We start from the raw sequence: 18,276 nt of genomic DNA on the forward strand, positions 1-18,276 counted from the left end.
CTAGGGAGTGATCTGAAAGCGATCTGGAAAAAAACAAAACAAAACATGAATTGGCTCGCCGTCCTCTCCTCCAGGGTTCGCTTTATGGTGTTGTTCCAAAAGAATGCCTTAATTGGCATACTTTCAACATGTTTGACAACAGTCATCAAATATATTTATAATTTCTCGTGTACCTGTGAATAAAATTGTGACTCATGCAGTCTGTGAGCGATGTACGTAGCGCGCTGCGCGTCAGTGAATGGCGGCAAGGATGCCCCGAAAAATATCCGCACGTTTGTTTGTTGTTGGATTTCATTTTCCATTGACCAAATTGTTGCATCGGAGCCGAAATAAATGTCGCTAACAGATGGTAGCTGCAACATTTGTCTTTCCTCAGCTGCGATGGCGCCCCGACTGCCCCCTCCAGCATTGCTAAGTGAAGAATCGTCACGTTTCATTTTGTGTCTCTGCGCAACAAGATATTTCTTCAAAATACATTTTGCCTGGGACTCAATTGTTCTCGTATTCTCGCCTCAGTTTGTCTCTCCACTGAGGAGAGAGATGATCAGGTGTGAGAGGGTGGAAAAAAAATGTCTGCGCTGTGCTGTTACCATGGCAACGAATCCTCTGAGGCGAGCCAGTACTCTGCCACAGGCTTGCACACATGCACACTCTCCTGCTGATGATGCCTTCCATATCTGCCTTCATAGACTAATGCTCACCCGTCTAATTAAACTGGAGGCAAAACCGGGGACCTGATTTTATTCCGAAAGCAGTTCACATCCCTCATATTGCCGTTACTAACACGTTACTGGCATCGGTGGTGAAATCAGTTTGGTTTAACTGTGTAATTAATCACACTTCCGGAGCAAATGGCTCCCGAATGGATTTTATTTACCCTTTGTGGGGCCGTTTGCTCATTACATGTTTATGTACATGGTTAGTTTTGTGAGGACTTCAATCAACAGTCGCTATTGGTTTTGTGTTCTTTTCAAAATGTTTTATGCTTGGCTGAGTGGTCTCCAACGTGATCGAGGTCCACAGTGTACAATAATTGCACTGATCTATAAATGAAAAAAAAAAACATTTTTTTTAATCATCAAGTTTACTTTCACACAGATAACGGATTGTGTAATTTATTTAATTAAACCTGCGTGGCCCTATTTGAGAACGTTCTTGTCCCCCTGAGCCTAATAAATCAAGCATTTACTATAAAGGGCGATTTGGAAATGAGCAGGATGCCCTTTTCAAGCAATTTGCGTTGGTCGCAGTTGTCCATGATTTTCAACGTGTTGCTTTCTTACTCATATTTTAAACATTTGTAACCAAGTTTGAAAAATTTGCGTCAGATATTTTTGATCGTCAAGTGTTTGATTTATGGCTTTTCTTTCCCACAACAAAAGTCTGAGCTCAAAACCTCGGACGGCTTTTTACTTCACTGGCATTCACCAACAAAACATTTCACACCAGCAGTGTCCAACTCAGTGTGGGGCGGATAATGCACATCTTTATTTTTGTGTCTTGTGCAGTAAAATTCACACCCACAAGAACTCATGAAATATCGCACATTGCTATACATGCAGTTGGCTTGAGTTAGACTAAAAAAAAGGAACAGAAATTAGAACTGTTTTTTTTTGCATTTGTGCTGGAATGTGTGTTTTGAAATTTCACAATCATAGTGACAAAATTTTTTAAGGTTATTGTGTGTATCACAGTATTATTTAAAAATATGTCATGTGCTGTTTTTTTGTTGGATTTTTATCATGTTCTATATCATTTTACATGTTTTTATTTGTTTGTTTCCTTTCAGCTTTGTGTCTTTGCTGAAGTGCCAGAGGTGTGCGCTGAGCGTCCAAGACAAGCCAGGAGTCCTCCCAGACAGCAGGGGGCAGTGGCAGACATGCAGGAGCCAATCTTGGATGGCAAAATGGCAAAACAGGTGAGATTACTCTTTAGATAAAAACAAAACAAAACAGAATAAACAAAAAAAACCTAGAGTGTTATTTTCTGTATTCATTTTTTTCTTCAAGTTCATGACATGTACCTTCTCAATATACCCCCTTAATTTTTTTTCACTTTATACAATAACAATAATCACAATTCAATAAAGAATGCAACATTATAATAATGTTGTGAGACTGATGCCGTCTTTCTTGACTTTTTACGTCACTTCAAGGAGCAGAATTCCAAGCCTCTGGATGAACAGAAAGACAACAACGACACATCTGAGATGACATCGCCAAATAAAAACCTCCAATCGCCACAGAAAGGCTCCAAAAGACATAAAACAACGCCGTTTAAAATTGCGCTGCTGGATTTGTCCGATTACAAAGGAGAAATTGAGGTATGCGTTGCAGAACAAATCATTTGGTAATTTGCTCAAACGCCGCAATTCATTTTATTTTGTCTTTATTGGCAATTTATTGTTGCGTAACGCGGCAGAGGGCGGCTGAGAGAATACAAGCGATAAGGACAAGCTGAGTGCTCATTGGACGTGAGGCACTTTCCCATTTTGCCTTAACACACACTGAAAGGCGTCATTTTTGCACAATGAAAGTGTTTCGATCTGTTGTTTCACTGCAGCAGTGTGAAATGACACTCATCACCTGTTGGGAAGAGAATACGAAGCCATGCGCAACGAGCGCATCTGCAAATTCACCAAAAGCACAACCAAGTGGATTCTCGTTCCGACTGTTAAAGAGATGCGCTTCCTGTAGACTAGCAATTTAAGCAAAATGTCACGCTTCCATGAAGTGAACACAGCTATCGTATTGTCCAAAACACTAACAAGGTCACGGTTTCCCGATTACGGCGGCAAGACGATCGGTACTGATTAGTAAAACGAATTACGTCGATGAACTTTGCATGCAACTCTCTCAAATTTTTTTGCTTTGCTTTGAGTGAAGCGCATCAGGAATACGACACCTTTGTCACCTTTTTTTTTTTCTTCAGCGCCATGAAAACACTCCGAAATACCTTTGGGTGCTGTCAACACAGCAACAATAGTTTGCACGATGCTTGCGAATGCTTTTATGTCTCGAGTGCCGTTCATATTTTCCAGTCCTCAAAAAGGTGCCAAGAGGAGACTTTACTCTCCAGCTCCTGTTGAGTAATATGAGAGTCCGGGCATGTCTAAGTAGTACAGTACTTTAATTGGAGGATGTTCCACAGTCATACATAATTTACTGGGAAAAAAAATCCATGACAAAAACCCTTTTATGTTTCAGCGCACTGTGACACCTTTTGCCAGCAGCGCACGCAATCTGTTGGACTGAGTGCACCTGCCATTTAGCGCCTGCTAACAAATGAGTTAGTCGTAGGATTAGTGAAGGTCTCAGGGGTCTTCAATCCTGTTCTTGGAGGGCAGGTGTCCTGTGTTTTTTCCATGTGTCCCTGCTGCAACACACCCGATCCAAAGGATCAGGATGCTTATCTAGCTTCTGCAGACCTTGCCGGATATCGGATTATTTGAATCAGGTGAGTTGCAGCAGGGTGAGGTGGAAGATAGGCAGGACACAGGCCCTCGAGGAACAGGTTTGAGGACCCCTGCCCTATATGTTGACTTTAAACTTGAATCAGCTTCACCACTTGCCTGCCTTGCACACACACACACCCGCCAAGCTGCTTCGAATACGAACACACTTTGCTTGGCTGTGTTGTGTAATGTGGGAGGAGTTACAATGCACAGGATTGGCCTGTGTATTTCCTGCATGCACACATTTACTATTGCAATGACCGGATAATACCCGTGTGTAGTCCCCGAAAGTTGAGCTGCTTACATGACAAGTTTGTTGAAATGAGCTAAAAATAGTTTTGGGTCAAGCAGCTTTGGACCCGCGTCTGCTTTTTGAGGTCCGCTGGCTAGTCCTGCAATTCTCCCAACCTTAATTGCTCAACTAATCAAGATGCTTTTGGATATTTTTTTTACATCCAACTTTGAAGGTACATTTGGAAAGCCCTGAGCTGTTCCAGCATACTCAGTGGTCAGTAAATGTGAGGTTGGATGAGGTTGGTGTGGAAGAACATAAGCGTCCTGCTTCGATCCGACCTCAACCCCATCAAACACATTTAGGATGAGCTAAAATGAATATTGTGAGCTTGGCCCCGAGGTTAAGCAGAGTTCTTTGCATTTGGACGCATGTGCTGATGAGTTTCACTCCATTTTCCATTCTCATCTTGGACAAGGGAGGGGCAACTGAAATGTAAGATACGGCAGTATAAGCGCAACTTTGACATGTCTGCCATCTAGTGGTGACTGGTGATATTACAACTTAAAACTGCAGTCCACCCCTGCATATTCACAGTTCAGCACATATGGATTAGAATATTTGCTCTTTTTTTGCCATATATTTTTTTCAATAGTCTTTCATATTTCCGTTTTTTTTTCGGGGATCCCGCCCTCCTCACCTTTTCCCCATATTTTTATTGCAAAATATATTTTTAAGGTTCTTCAGCCTTTTCTCGCTTTGCCACTTGCTTGTCCCTGAGCTAGGTCCAACAATTTGGTTTACATGAAGTAAACAAGCACAATTATCAAGTGCTTCTTTACCAGCCTTTGACCTTTAACGTGTCATTGGTGGATCACTATTTCAAGTGCGCGCAGTGAAATGTTACGAATCCCCGCCTGACATTTACAGTGCACCTGTTTCCTTGACAACACCATGATTCGCTCATACACTTGATTGATTTCTTTATTGCAGTCATTCCCAATCAGTGTGTCGTTGCACATTTGTGTGTCGTTGAGACATAATCAGGAAAGTCTCCATTATTTCACTTCATTGTAAATGATGCTTCAAAGGTTACGTGACTACCCTGATTTGTCAATAAAAATGTAAAGTGTGGTTATTATTTTTTTTTTATCTATGAATGTCTAAGCACCAGTCTAGAGAGTACCAGAAAGCTTAAATAAACTAATGGAGATTTTGTTTTTTTTTGTGTCTTAATTGTGAAGCCAACTTGAAGCCCTCCTGACAAAGACGTTTGCAAGGCATGCTCACCGGACCACGTCGCTGCTCATGCTAACATATTGGAGGGCAGCTGTTGTTTTTGAGCTGACATTTGAAATATCGCTGTGCCTTTGTCATTGCAGAAACACTCGAAAGGACAGACGCTGATAGACATGGTGTGTGAGCACCTCAACTTGCTGGAGAAGGACTATTTTGGCTTAACCTTTGCAGACACGGATACCCAAAAGGTCAGACGATTGCTCACCGCGATATTGTAGGAGGTGATTTGAATGCATAAACATCAACAAAAGCAATCAGTATTTCTCCGGCTTGTTGGCTGAGTTAACTCTCGCCACTGTGCATGATCCATCACTTAGAGATGAATGGAAAATGTAAATGCTTCGTCAGAAGCCGTGCAATTTCGGAAAGTGTGTGCAGCTGGCGGAGAGAGGAAAATGCATCATTGAACATTTGCAAGATGCATGTTTTAAATTTGGATGAAGCAGAGTCCAAATTTGGTATAAAAACCAAGACACACCAAAACTAAAATAAATAAAAAATATTGGGTCATGTGGTCACTGCCGTTGTGGGTGTGGCAGAAGATTAAACTGGTTTGTTCGAGTCTTGAGGGAGGTCAAGGTGCACAAAGTACGTTTACTGTATAAGTTTACAGAAAATTCAAGATTCACAGCTTTAAAAAAATAGGGGAAAAAAGAAGTCTGGACAGTTTACTTATGAATGAAATCTATTTTTCATGTCTTATTATTTCCACTTTGCACAAATTCCAAATGCAGCTCTGCGGTAGATTTTTAAATAAGCAGGCACAGAGCTCGCTTATTATCATATAATTACATAATTGTCACTGCAGTGAGCTGAGGGGGCCTTGCAGTCTGTTCATGTTGACTCATCGGTAGGTTAGCGGATTTTGGCAGACGTGATTGCGCAACAGGCCACAGAGGACGAGCCTTCCTTTTTGATGGTGGAAAAGATGACAAGACCGAGTCGCGCTTTGATCTGGGCTACTTCCGCCGTCACTCTCATCAACACGGAGCCATCTTGACAGCTCACTTGCTGTGTGACTTTTTGCAAATTGATTAGTTGATGACTTGTCATTTTCTTTCCCATGTAGACGAGCAAATGTAAATGCTTCAAATCAAACTAGAGAAAATCAACAAATGTTATATTTGGAAATATTCCTAACTTTTAAACTTTTTGATGGATTTTTTTTTTCCAAAATGAGAATATTAGGATTCATCAATTTGTACATGAACTGTTTTGTTTTTGTTGTGTATTTGAGTCAATACCGGTTGAAAAGAATTTGCAAGTCATTACGTTCATCTTTTTCTGTTTCCATTTTGCACAACGTCCCAATTTGATTGAAATCTCGATTTGCAAGAACTGATGTTTTTATATATTCCACTGCTTTGCATTTTCTCTATGAGCGTGTGCAACCAGGGTTACTTTTGGTCAACGGAACCCGATGAGCTTTTCTCGCAGCCAAATAATAAATTGTTCCACCGCTGACAATTTAGATCACTGCATTATCAAATATGATAAGAGGCAGCAGGCTGGTTTTGCAAAACAATGAAGAAACAGATGCTTCCGTCTCTCTGCACATTTAACAGCTCAGCTGTGGAGGACTTGCTTTCTTTTTTTTAAGCATATGGAGAGGCTTTCGCGAGGGATACCAATGGCAATTAAAGTGAAACGTGTCACCAGTGTTGGCAATTAGCATATTTCCTGTCCGCCCTGCATGAATCCTGCCTTCTGTCTTCCAGAACTGGATGGACCCCTCTAAGGAGATCAAGAAACAGATGCGCAGTGAGTATCTTATCCAGCAAGTAAGGGTGAAACGTATTTCTTTCATATTTCATCTCTTTTAGTCAAGACGCAAATCACAATTTAGTCACAGATTTATGTCAAAATGAAACGTTGTGAGCTCATCGGTCCAAATTGTACTCACCATTTTCAATATTTAGGTGCTCTTCTCAAAATCAAATTCAACAGCTAAATGGAAATGTTGTTAAAGTGCTTTTCATTAACAAAAAAAGACAAATCGATATTTAATATTATTTATCACCAACGTTTTTGACCTTGTTTTCCTGTTTATGCTGTCCTCGCGACAAGTGTCCATGTGCTGCTAGACAGCCAGCAAACTAATGAAGAAAACTCCGGAGACAAGGCGTACTTTTCTTTCCTTCATGGAATTCTCTTGTCCTTACAGACAACAATTGTAAGGTATATTTATAAATATACTAAGTGCAACAAAGAAGAAATAAACAGAGTGGATTAATATAGCGCAGGTCTGTACATGAGCAGTTTGCTTGATGAAACAACACATTTCCATACACCTGCGTTCAAAATAAAGTACACACTTGACCTAAAATAAATGTTTATGAAATTAGAAACACTCACAAAGACGAAAGTCTTCCAAGGCTCAAGTGTTTTGGAGTACGTTTTCCGCGTCATGAGCTACTCTTATGCAAATGTCTTTTCTCTTTTTCTTCGGAGGTGAAATACGTCAAAGATCCTCTATTGGAACAGATGCGTTACCATCAACGAATTCGAAAACGATCCACAAAACGAAGAGTTCTTACTTTCACACTTACATCAGTAGTTTTAACAGCTTGCGCTAGGAAATCGAGAAGAATAAACATATCTATGAGGAAATATGAACTTATTCAAAATCTTTGACTAACACAAATTAGTGAAATACTAATGTCTCTACAAGACATGACACTGTTTATACTGTATTTCAATAAATTAATCTGCATTCAACACCAAAAGAATTAGTTTGCTTTCATGGTAAATAAAGGAAATCAGAAATTATTTCCATTCTTGCTGTGATTTTCTGGTTGCTACGTCAACATGTTTGACCTCAACCAGAGTTTGACACGTCGCTTGTTTTATTTTTCGACCACGACGGAGAGGAGCAGTTCATTGTGAGATGATTTTGCCCATCCAAGTTAACCATTTGTAACCTCCCCACCAAAAATAAGATCATGACTTTGTTCTTTTATGTCGCACTACTTATTTATTTTCCAATTCCAACGGGTACTAAATCAATACTCAGTCACAGAGGAAATCAATAGAAATTGTCATGATAAATTGCCTGCAGTCAATTTGCCTTATGTGAGGCAACTTGCGGCACCACAAATCAGAAGAATGGACAGATTCACACTGAGCAAAACAAATGAATTCAGTTCACAGGCTTTGTATACCGTATTTTCAGACTATAAGGCACACTTAAAATCCTTTCATTTTCTCGATATAAGTCACCGGTGCGCTTTATAATCGGGTGCGTCTTATAAACCGGTACTTCTGATAAGTGGAAATTCCCCGAAATGAACCTGTTCATTGACACTACGCCTTATTATACGTTGCGCCTTATAGTTAAAAAAATACGGTACTATACCGAGTAGTTTTCTTTATCTGGTCAGGGTTGAACTTCAGCTCTTTTATCGGATCTAATTGTATTATGCAGGTGGTGATGAAGTGTCAAGACCGTGTACGTTCTTTATTTCTTTCCGAAATAATAGGACAGTAATGATTTTTCAGCTCTCATTCTCTCCGCAGACAGTCCATGGCACTTTGCATTCGCTGTCAAATTCTACCCTCCAGACCCCTCCCAGCTCACTGAAGATATTACCAGGTAGCGTCTTAAGTATGTTAATACCAATGCTTTCCTAAATATGGATGTTTCTATAGCAAAACTGTAACAATTTTCATGCCATTTTTCCTCACACGTCAAAGCAAAGCAAATCCCTCGTTGCTTTTTAAGGATTAGAACCGGAATGCTCAGAACGGGCGAGGATTATTGCGCTGAATACGTGTTGGAGCTTGCCTTGTTTGACTGCCAAAGCCTTCCTCTCTGCCCCCCTTTCTTTTTTTTTTTTTCTTTTTCTCATCTGACAGATACTACCTGTGTCTGCAGCTGAGGGATGACATGCTGTCAGGTCGGCTGCCGTGCTCGTTTGTCACCCACGCCCTCCTGGGCTCCTATACGGTCCAAGCGGAGCTCGGCGACTATGATCATGACGAGCATGCACTGGACTATGTCGGCGAATTCCGTTTTGCTCCCAATCAGAGTCGTGAGCTGGAGGAGAGAGTGATGGAGCTCCATCGAAATTACAAGTACAACTCCGCACACTGTAGTATAAATTTCACGTCAAACTATAATCATTTTTATTTCTCTTCATCGTGTCTGGGTTGGCGTTAGTACGATATATTTTTTTTTTGTGTCACGAGTATGAATCAGGCCACTTGTCATTGTTTGCTAGCATATTCCAGCACAAACAATTCTGTAGATCATGGTGTGAATACTAAATGACGTATGTAATTAGTTCTGTTCTCAATGTGCAAGATAAGGGCTTCATAAATTAAGACTGTGAACATGCCTATTGATGTTGGTTACAGATTTTTCTACCCACAGGGGTATGACTCCAGCGGAGGCTGAAATTAACTTTTTGGAGAATGCCAAGAAGTTGTCCATGTATGGCGTGGACCTGCACCACGCCAAGGTTGGCTGCATGAATTTACGTTTTCGGACAACTCTTCACTCGTTTCCGTTCATTTGCCGTCTCATTTCCCCTGCAGGATTCTGAAGGGATCGAAATCATGTTGGGTGTCTGCGCCAACGGCCTGCTGGTGTACCGCGACAGGCTGAGGATCAACCGCTTTGCTTGGCCAAAGATCCTCAAGATCTCCTATAAGAGGAGCAACTTTTATATTAAGATAAGGCCTGGGGAGGTAGGCGTCCTTGCGAAGAATCACTTGGAAAAAACTTGTAACGTAATAAAAGCAGTGGCGGGCTGTGCATTTTACACTTCGGCCTTCAGTGACGTTATGTTAATATTTTATGTTTGTAAATATCGACTTTTGATTGTGAAATATGTTAGCTAATTGTGTACGTGTGCTTTGAAATGTGTTTCAGCGCGGACATTAGGGTTGAAGGTTTCACGGTTATGGATAAATGTTGCTCAAAAAATAAACCACAAAATTATCAGTAAAGTCTCATCCTTGTTCGGGGGCATGCTACAATTAGTATTTAAATAGATAGCTCAGTTGATAAATCATGGAAGCAAATGACATAGACGTGCGCATTAATAATAATAAATACATACTTGATTCTTAATTCCTAATACTGTAATGTTGAATTTGCTCCTCACTTGCCTGGTTGTCGGTCTGTAAGACAATGCTCCAGCTTGTCCTCCATGCTGAAAATCACTATGTTCGCGTGTCAGGCGACAGCTACACAGTGAGCCTGTGATTGGGCCAAAGAAAGAGTCCCTTCAAGTGAGCTGCTGCAGCTGCAGCCATGAAAACCTCGCTCCCAACTCCGAAACATTTTCATACTTTGGTTTTTGTGAGGCCATCTATAGCATTAAATGCACTGACAGCACTTTATTGAACCTCAAAGCAAAGATTTTTACAGACGTGCGTGTCAATGAAAGAAGTCAAATGAGAGCTTGCGTGAAATGTCTTGAAAATAAATAAATAAGAAACTCGAGTGCCATTTACCTTGTTCTTTTTGTCCTCTTCCCTCCTTCCAGTATGAGCAGTTTGAAAGCACAATTGGTTTTAAGCTACCTAACCACAGAGCTGCCAAAAGGTTGTGGAAAGTCTGCATTGAGCATCACACCTTCTTCCGGTGAGAATCAATTTGTTTTTGTCCTCACACGTTCAGCCGACTAGCGAGGCAGACAAAACATTTCATTTCCTTTGGAGGTCTTTATTTCAGTGGTCATACAAGTCGGTAACAAGAGTTCTAGCTGGCACTTGGTGCTAATGCTAACAGCTAGCTGCTAGCCAGTATTATCCACTAACGCCGGAGACTTGTGTCGTGTCATACAATGATTAATGTAATTAGTGTCCTAAATTAGCGACTGAATATGATTTCGGAATGGTGTTGTTGATTTTGGTGGCAACTGTGTCATGTAAATTAAAAGTGCGATAAAGCAAGCCGGAAGGTCAGAAACGGAAGTCAAGGTAGCCGTTACACCCCCTATGAAGGCCAACTTCAAAGTAAAAGTCTGATAATGACTTGGCATCAATGACTCAATGTATTATTTGGTAAGCTTTATTTTGAAGTCAGCCATTGCGACGGTGGCGTCTTCCTGTCCATCTGAAACGACGGTGTCGGGACAAGAGACACAAAAAAAATCCTTTCTCATTAATTTGAAGACTCGTTTCACCACAAGTTGCCAAAATACTCCCATACATGCGACTTACGTGATCCATGTGGGTTTTTAATGCACAATTTTATTTTCCACCAGCCATTCTGCGGCTCGAACTGCGACACTTGCTCCATACGAGTCACGTAACGGAGAGAAGCCTAATCACTTTTCAAAATAAGATATGTTTTAGCCTCCAATAAAAAAAAAATAGGAAGTACTGCAAGTACTGTTTATTTGTCTTCACAACCCGGTGGTTGAGGACCACCGCTTCATTTCTTTGTGGTTGACAGACAATGCAGTCATCGCGTTGCAGATCCAACAAATTCAAATCATAGTAATTCATTCAAAAAAGAGCTGAGGTATAGATATAAAAATGTAAAGCAGCCAGACTGAAAGATGTAACATAAATCTTTTACTTGCTGCTCAGTGACTACTCTGCACGGAGGACATAAAAAGAATATGCTTTTGGAAAATATTAAAACGGCTTGGCCTAAGGAACAGATAACGGACCTCCTCTCGGGAAGGATGACTTGCTTTCCAGCTCCAGTGGAAAGCGGATGTGCTAAAACTATCTGACTCGGGTCTCTGTTTGCTTAGGTTGGTTTCTCCAGAGCCTCCCCCCAAGGGCTTCTTGGTGATGGGCTCAAAGTTTCGATACAGTGGAAGAACGCAAGCTCAAACCAGACAGGCCAGCGCTCTCATTGACCGACCCGCTCCTCACTTTGAGCGATCCACCAGCAAGAGGCACTTGCTCTCCAGAAGTTTAGATGGAGGTAAGAGGATCATCCCTTCCGCCGCGCGCAAGGTTCCTCATGTCGTCATTAATTGGGCTCTCGTTAACCAGCAGAGTTCTCCCGGCCGGTGTCAGCCATGTGCGAGAATCACGATGGCCTCTTCCGTCACAGCGTGAGCGAGCAGCGCCGTCTTCGCAGCCCCTCTGCGGACGAGCAGGAAACTGAGCTGGAGCCCAGTTTGGAGCAAGATGAGGACGATCTGGACCAGGAGGAGATGGAAAGAGACAATGACCAAGATGGAAATGTCACGCCAAGCAAGAAGAAAGAAATTATGGTGGGCCGCAATTCCTTTTGTGAATTCTCATCGCATGAACAGAAAGCAGTTGCGGCTTTGCTGGATCGAACACTGTCCTTCACTTTAACTTCTTTCTTGACTGCAGTGCTCCTCAAACGCACTTTTTCCAGTGTTCTCATTATGAGTTTCTTTTTTTTAAAATGAGTTTTCCTATTTTCCACTTGCTGACCAAAAGGAGGAGGCCGGGTCGCCAGTTGACAGTAAACAGGAGGTACATCACATCATCTGCTGATTTCGTCTCCGTCTGCCTGCTTGTAGCCCTTCAAAGGCCTTTTGCAACAAATTGGCCTCGACTCTCTCAATCACTGTCTCTCTTTTTTTTCTCTTTTTTTTTTTATATCAATGGACATTCATCCATATTCTACAACACTTGTCCTCATAAGGCTCGTTGGTGGTTTATTCTCACATTCACAACAATGGACAATCTCTTCTCTTGAGCTAAGCTAAAATGTAATGTGTCGAATATGAGAGGAAATTCGAATACATTGGATTAAAAAAAAAGAAATACATTTTTTTTAAAGCTAAATCTAAGCTCCCTTGTTGCTCGTCTTCTCGTGCTGATGGCGTGCTCTCATTTGAGCAATTTAGTCATCGCTTTTGCAAATATTTACATCTGGTCAGCTGGGATGCATTTGACATGAAAACATGAGCCAAGTGGCTTAATTGAGCTTGCGTGTGTCCATCTCTCTTTTTCTGTCTGCTGTTTATTCCACACTCCTTGCCCCCGCACTTTCTCCCCTCTCACTGTTCTACTTGTACATTGCCCTTCTCGTAAACGAAAGTGTCAGTTGGAGCAGGTGGCCACCACCCCCCAGCACAAACAGGATGTACAGGTTCATTTCGTCAACTTGTCCCATTTCACGTGTTTGCGAGGCTCGCCTTCTGCTTTGTGTTGTCTTCAGACACATGTCATTGTCATGTCAGTTTTGCATGCATCCAGTTTATGATGACGGACATACTGTACGGTAGCATTTTAATCACTAACTTGGAGACCCAATCACCTTTTGTGCTCGATATTATCGACGGGCCAGCGTTTGTTCTGAACACACTTAATGACAATGAAAAAAAAAGATCATTGCAGATTATGTCATCATGAATAGTAATTGATATTCTGTAACTACACGGCGACACGGTGAGCGACTGCTCAGCACTGCGCGGAAGTCGTGGGTTTAAATCCGGCCCCAGGCTTTCCCGTGTGGACTTTGCATGTTCTCCCCGTGCCGTGCGTGGGTTTTTCTCCTGGTACTCCGATTTCCTCCCACATTCCAAAAGCCTTTCAGGTTGATTGAACGCCGTTTTTTTCTGATATCCTCCGTCTCCCTTGATTATGCCTGTTCATCAACTCATGTGACGAGTGATGTTGACAGCTTTCTGTTTGTCTCGCTCCTCTTCTCCTTTTGACACGTTGCCCTCCAGTTTCTGGACAAGTCGCAGGATGTGTTGCTGAAGCACCAGGCCAGTATCAATGAGCTGAAGAGAGCCCTGAGGGAACCCAACAGCAAGCTGATGAGCCGTGAGAAGCGCCTGTCAGCATCATCGCCACCCAGCACGCCAGAGAAAAAGGCTGTGAGTTGGAGCTTTGGGTGCTTTGGGGGCTTGTGGGAAGAACTTTTTGAACATCAAGTTCATACGACATATAGTTTGCAAATTTGGTGAACTTTGGACCGTTCTAAAGTGTTTCCATATTCCAGTCACCGTCAGGCAGCCTGTATTTTTGTCCCTTGAGGAACCGTCTTTGCACTTTGTTTTCTCTCTCTTGTCGTCTTAAATAATTCAAGTTTTTATTCACTGATTTGTCCCCAGAAAAATCATCTTCCTCTTGCTTTTTTCTCATGGAAACGAGGGCTGTGACGATAACTCGATATCGATATATATCGCGATAGTTGGGTGATTGATATCAATAGAAAATGGTTTGGATACATTATCAAGCAAAAATCACTTTTCTTGCTTAGTTGGGCTCCGCAAAATGGCAGCTTGCAGGCGGACAATTGATTTTGCCTGTGGAAACATCAAAGATTTTTTGGATACGAAAATGTCATCTATTTTGTGTCTCGTTATTACGCTTTAAAGAGCGAGACAGGTAATGTTCCCTTTGAGTCGAGCGGATAAAGTCTCGGGCCGAAAAAGATTTCGTGCGACTTGCACGTCTGAGGTAGTTGCATTGAGTCGTCGGCCATTTGCATCGCAAATCATTTGGATCTGTTTTTGAAGTTGGCAAAGAATGGATCGTCCCTCTAGTCGCTTTCAATTTCACAATGACAATTCTCGCCTAATGATCAAGTTTTTCTTTCACGACGTTTCTTGTATCTTTTTACTCAGTCAGAGCACTAACGGCTGTTCTTTCTTCCCTTCATTCTTCCGTGTGCCGGCCAGTTGGGGGGCCGAGTGGTGGGAAAAGACCCCGTTAACAGCCAATCAGTTGAAGGGTTCATCCAGAAGAATGTCACGACTTCACCCGAGGTTGAATGTTTCTTAATTTTTCTTTGTGTGATGATGTGACACCCTTCATACCATTTGTTGTTTGAAACCAACTCTATCATAGGAGTTAAAAGCTCATGAATCCGGAAAGCAAAACTTCCATCAGTCATGGAGATTGTATTTTATGTTTGGCTTGTCTAACTTTTTTTAATCTATACCGACGTAGGGCTCTGAGGATTGGGTATTGATTGAACACCAGGAAAGTTACCAGCAGGACTGGAAAGTGCAAGAAAATGACAACACGTCTCCCACATGTGATTTCTTTTGGGACAAAAACAAGCAGGACAAAGAGATCAACGTCGCCAAGATGATGCATATCGACGGAACGGAATCTGACCGAAACCAAATCAAAACCCATATTGATGAATTTCCGTCAACGAAATCATCCAGCGAGCAGCGGCCCACGAGCAAAGGTCGTTTTCAGATTCAGTTAACCGCCAATGCCGACTCGTGTCAAGACAAATCTCGAAGCAAACAATCCGAAGCCTCAAGCGCCGAAGCGACGGACGGTTTGGTCCTGTGCTCGCGTCAGATGAAGGAACACACAGCGGCAACGCAGAGAACAAAAAGGCGACCCCGCAGCTTAAACCTGGGAACGCCTCCGGAGCTCGTCCACGAGGAAGGAGATTGCGATTCTTCTGAAAAAGAAAACGACGACTTTGACTTGTACGACAATTCGGACAAAAATTCTGAACCGGGAGATCGTTGTCAATCAGCAGACAAAGAACTGGAATCTGATCAGCCTTTCCGAACCTATGAAGAATGCACACTGGAAGACCAAGTAGCAGCAGAAAGCGAGAACGCTTCCAACCGCGATGCAGAAGCAGTCAAACGAAACTTGATCCCGGTTGGGTCGTCAGAAATTAACGGACCTGGGAAGTTGGACCCTGAAAGTTCGTTAGCCAGCGCAAAAGGGGAATGCCCAACGAAAATAAGAGCAAAGGGCTTTATTGACAATAAAGAGCTAGCAGAGGTAAAACTGCGACAGGTCAGGACACACGAGAGGAAGATAAGTAGTTCTGGAGGCGAAGATATTGAGAGTCTAATTGGTGAGAGACGTCAGAGGACGTCACTCCACCGATTGTCAGGAAGCCATCAGTCCGAAATCACCCGGATCGTTCCTCTCAAGCCCGAACGGTCCAAGAGCATCGCATGTAAGGACGACCGGGACAGGACAGGACAGGACGAGCAAACGCGTTTCTTGCGACGAGAATACCGCTGGTCGGTCGGCTCTCCAGAGGGATCCTCGGATCTCAACTGGACCGATGTCTCCAACGTCCATCCGACATTTGAAGCCAATTTGGAGAAAATCAGCAAACAAGAACATCTCGATGACAGTTCTCATCCCTGCCGAGGGTCCTCTGAAAGTCCGATGTTTGCCTCAAAGAACGCACCTCTGCCTAAACTAATTCCTCCGGCCCCACCCGTCAAAAGCAAGAAGGCCCGGGAATCCGGACTAATCCTACGAAACAGCAGGAATGCCGTCAGAGAGACGAGCCAGGAAGCGGTCAAGAAGAGACACTCGGTAACCGTGCTTGGCGTCTGCTTTTCTGTCCGTGGAAGTAAAGCATCGCATGAGCTTCTTCAGACATGCACGCCATTTTTTTTGTTTGTTTCATTTTCAGTGCAGTAGAAAGTCATCCATCTTCACTCGAGCTGAAGAGCCGATGACGCATTAAATACTCGTAGTGCATTTCCACTGCACCCTGCCTGGCAAAGGCGTGGCGCTCGCTTGTCCAATGTTGGAAATGGAACGGAAAATGATACGAATGAGGCTTTTCTTCGTGCTTCCCTCAATCCTCAACCCAACAAAATTTAAAAACTACAGTGGAACCTCCTTGCTAGCGCCATTTCTGCTTTCATAACTCGCCATAATGTTGAACCCATCGCCGTTGCCGGTCTGTGCTTGCGTCTCAGAAAAGACAAACGAAAAAGCAGTTGAGTTGATCCTGCTGATGTTCACTGAGCCAACGTCTTGTGAGATTTGCAGAGATCTGACTTGACGTTACGCATGAGGACTGGATTTTTGCGTATTTTTGAACCCCATTTTTTTCCCCTTAAACGATAATTAAATTCTACGGAGCCCCGAAAGCAGTGCTTCTCAATTATTTTCTGTTACGCCCACCCCCAGCAAGAAGAATCCCCCCCACCCCCACCACCCACTCTCCGTCGCAACTATAAATAGCATTTTCGTCACAAAACAAACAAACCTACAAGGGCACCGTAAAATTCCTTGTGTTCAACCTTACAGCTTTTCATCATTGGAGGTTCCACTGTAGCAGAAAAAAAATTAAAAATTTTAATGCTTGGATGGATAATTCCAGTTTCCACTGCACTGTCAAGCTGGAACGCGACATTATTATTTTGCATGTTATCCCACAAAAAAAAACAAAAAAACATTTACCTAAAAGCGGTTCAAGAAACTTGCCAAACAGCAATCACGTTTGCAGCGTTTTGGCCCCGTTCTGTGGCAAACGACATGAAATGGATCAAGAGAATTGGAAAAAAAGGTTTTTTGATTGTTCAGAGAAGAATGAATTTGTTATTCTCTGTAACCTTACCTGGATCAAAAGACGATATCGCACAGGTTTCTCCGTCGGTTAAAGCCCAGCAGGCAGTGAGCCGCCAGACACAAAAGCGCTCTGCCATTCCCATTTGGTGCTTTCATTCCACCGTCGGTCTCATTAGGAGCATGCACGCAATTGGCGTTGTCATGAAAACAAAGATCTGACCGCTTTCATCAGCTCCCAACTTTTTCATCTGGCTCCGACTCTTATCATATATTGGATCAAGCAGGCGTGGGAGTGTGTTCCATCGCTTCTCTCGAGCAAACATTGACCAAATCAAGATCAGGAAGAGAATATGTAGCGTGCGTGTCACCTTGTTGAGCAAATCGTTTGGTCATTTTGATCTTTTTTTCTCATTTTAGAATCTGCTTCTTGTGCTGTGCTGAAATCTGCTCCTTGCACCTTTTTTTTTTTTGCATGACTTTCTTGTCCGTCTTTTATTATTTCCAACAAGCTTATATGGATCTATTTTTTTTTTTACATCTTCTTACTCTTGCATGAAGACAATTTGCAATTGTATTTTAACCAAAAATATGAAGTCGACGCGTATTATTTGTCTTTGTGGGCCACATAAAATGATGCTGCGGGCCAAATCGGGCCCCCGGGCCTTCAGTTTGACACCCGTGGTATATGGAGTACCGATATATTATATTATTCATATACATTAAAACTTGAGATTTTTATGTGCATCTGCTACTAAAAAAAAAAGCACACTAAAATCGTTTTTTTTTTTTTGTGAGTACAAAAAATAATTCTACAAAATAATTCTACAACGGAAGACATTATTCAGAATCCTACCCGGTGGAAAACTAAAATGCAGACAGATATAACTGATAACATCCCCTAACTTGACTTCGGAGTGTGTACGGCCTCCCATTTGCTTTTATGCACTCCCGCGATGTCTTTTCAACGGGATCCAGGAATTAGTCGTATCCCGGCCGGTCAGTGGTGCAGCCGCACTTGATGAGGGTGCTCGCTTTGGGGACCAGGCACGCGACTTCAATCACATGAATACATTTCTCAACTTTGCACATTACGTTT

The 18,276-nt window shown here is 42.4% G+C and overlaps 1 protein-coding gene and 1 long non-coding RNA gene across 9 annotated transcripts in view; one reads left to right on the forward strand and one right to left on the reverse strand.

Moving 5' to 3' along the window:
- The window catches only part of LOC148326728 (band 4.1-like protein 1), a 42,674-nt gene that overhangs the window by 17,406 nt on the left and 6,992 nt on the right, over positions 1-18,276 (forward strand). For 3 of the 8 annotated variants that reach the window (XM_088310113.1, XM_088310112.1, XM_088310109.1), the window contains exons 2-16: positions 1,790-1,918; positions 2,156-2,323; positions 5,069-5,173; positions 6,704-6,746; positions 8,502-8,577; positions 8,841-9,059; positions 9,358-9,445; positions 9,522-9,674; positions 10,478-10,575; positions 11,699-11,874; positions 11,946-12,169; positions 12,366-12,401; positions 13,607-13,756; positions 14,564-14,650; positions 14,835-16,193. In XM_088310113.1, coding sequence (XP_088166239.1) covers positions 1,880-1,918; positions 2,156-2,323; positions 5,069-5,173; positions 6,704-6,746; positions 8,502-8,577; positions 8,841-9,059; positions 9,358-9,445; positions 9,522-9,674; positions 10,478-10,575; positions 11,699-11,874; positions 11,946-12,169; positions 12,366-12,401; positions 13,607-13,756; positions 14,564-14,650; positions 14,835-16,193 — 3,021 coding nt within the window. In that variant the 5' untranslated portion in view covers positions 1,790-1,879. Of the gene's footprint in view, positions 1-1,789; positions 1,919-2,155; positions 2,324-5,068; positions 5,174-6,703; positions 6,747-8,501; positions 8,578-8,840; positions 9,060-9,341; positions 9,446-9,521; positions 9,675-10,477; positions 10,576-11,698; positions 11,875-11,945; positions 12,170-12,365; positions 12,402-13,606; positions 13,757-14,563; positions 14,651-14,834; positions 16,194-18,276 lie in introns of those variants that run through there. The other 5 variants (XM_088310116.1, XM_088310117.1, XM_088310114.1 and 2 more) reach the window with 4 other exon arrangements.
- Positions 1,573-10,905, reverse strand: LOC148326729 (uncharacterized). Its single transcript, XR_015845878.1, has 4 exons — positions 10,446-10,905; positions 10,098-10,188; positions 8,848-9,021; positions 1,573-1,893 (listed from the first exon to the last, which is right to left on the reverse strand). It is a non-coding gene; the product is annotated as an uncharacterized LOC148326729 (long non-coding RNA).

The sequence above is a fragment of the Idiotropiscis lumnitzeri genome, chromosome 11 (genome assembly GCF_059441095.1).
Source record: "Idiotropiscis lumnitzeri isolate Australia: NSW breed Sydney's pygmy pipehorse chromosome 11, RoL_Ilum_1.0, whole genome shotgun sequence".
Classification (NCBI taxonomy): Eukaryota; Metazoa; Chordata; class Actinopteri; order Syngnathiformes; family Syngnathidae; genus Idiotropiscis; species Idiotropiscis lumnitzeri.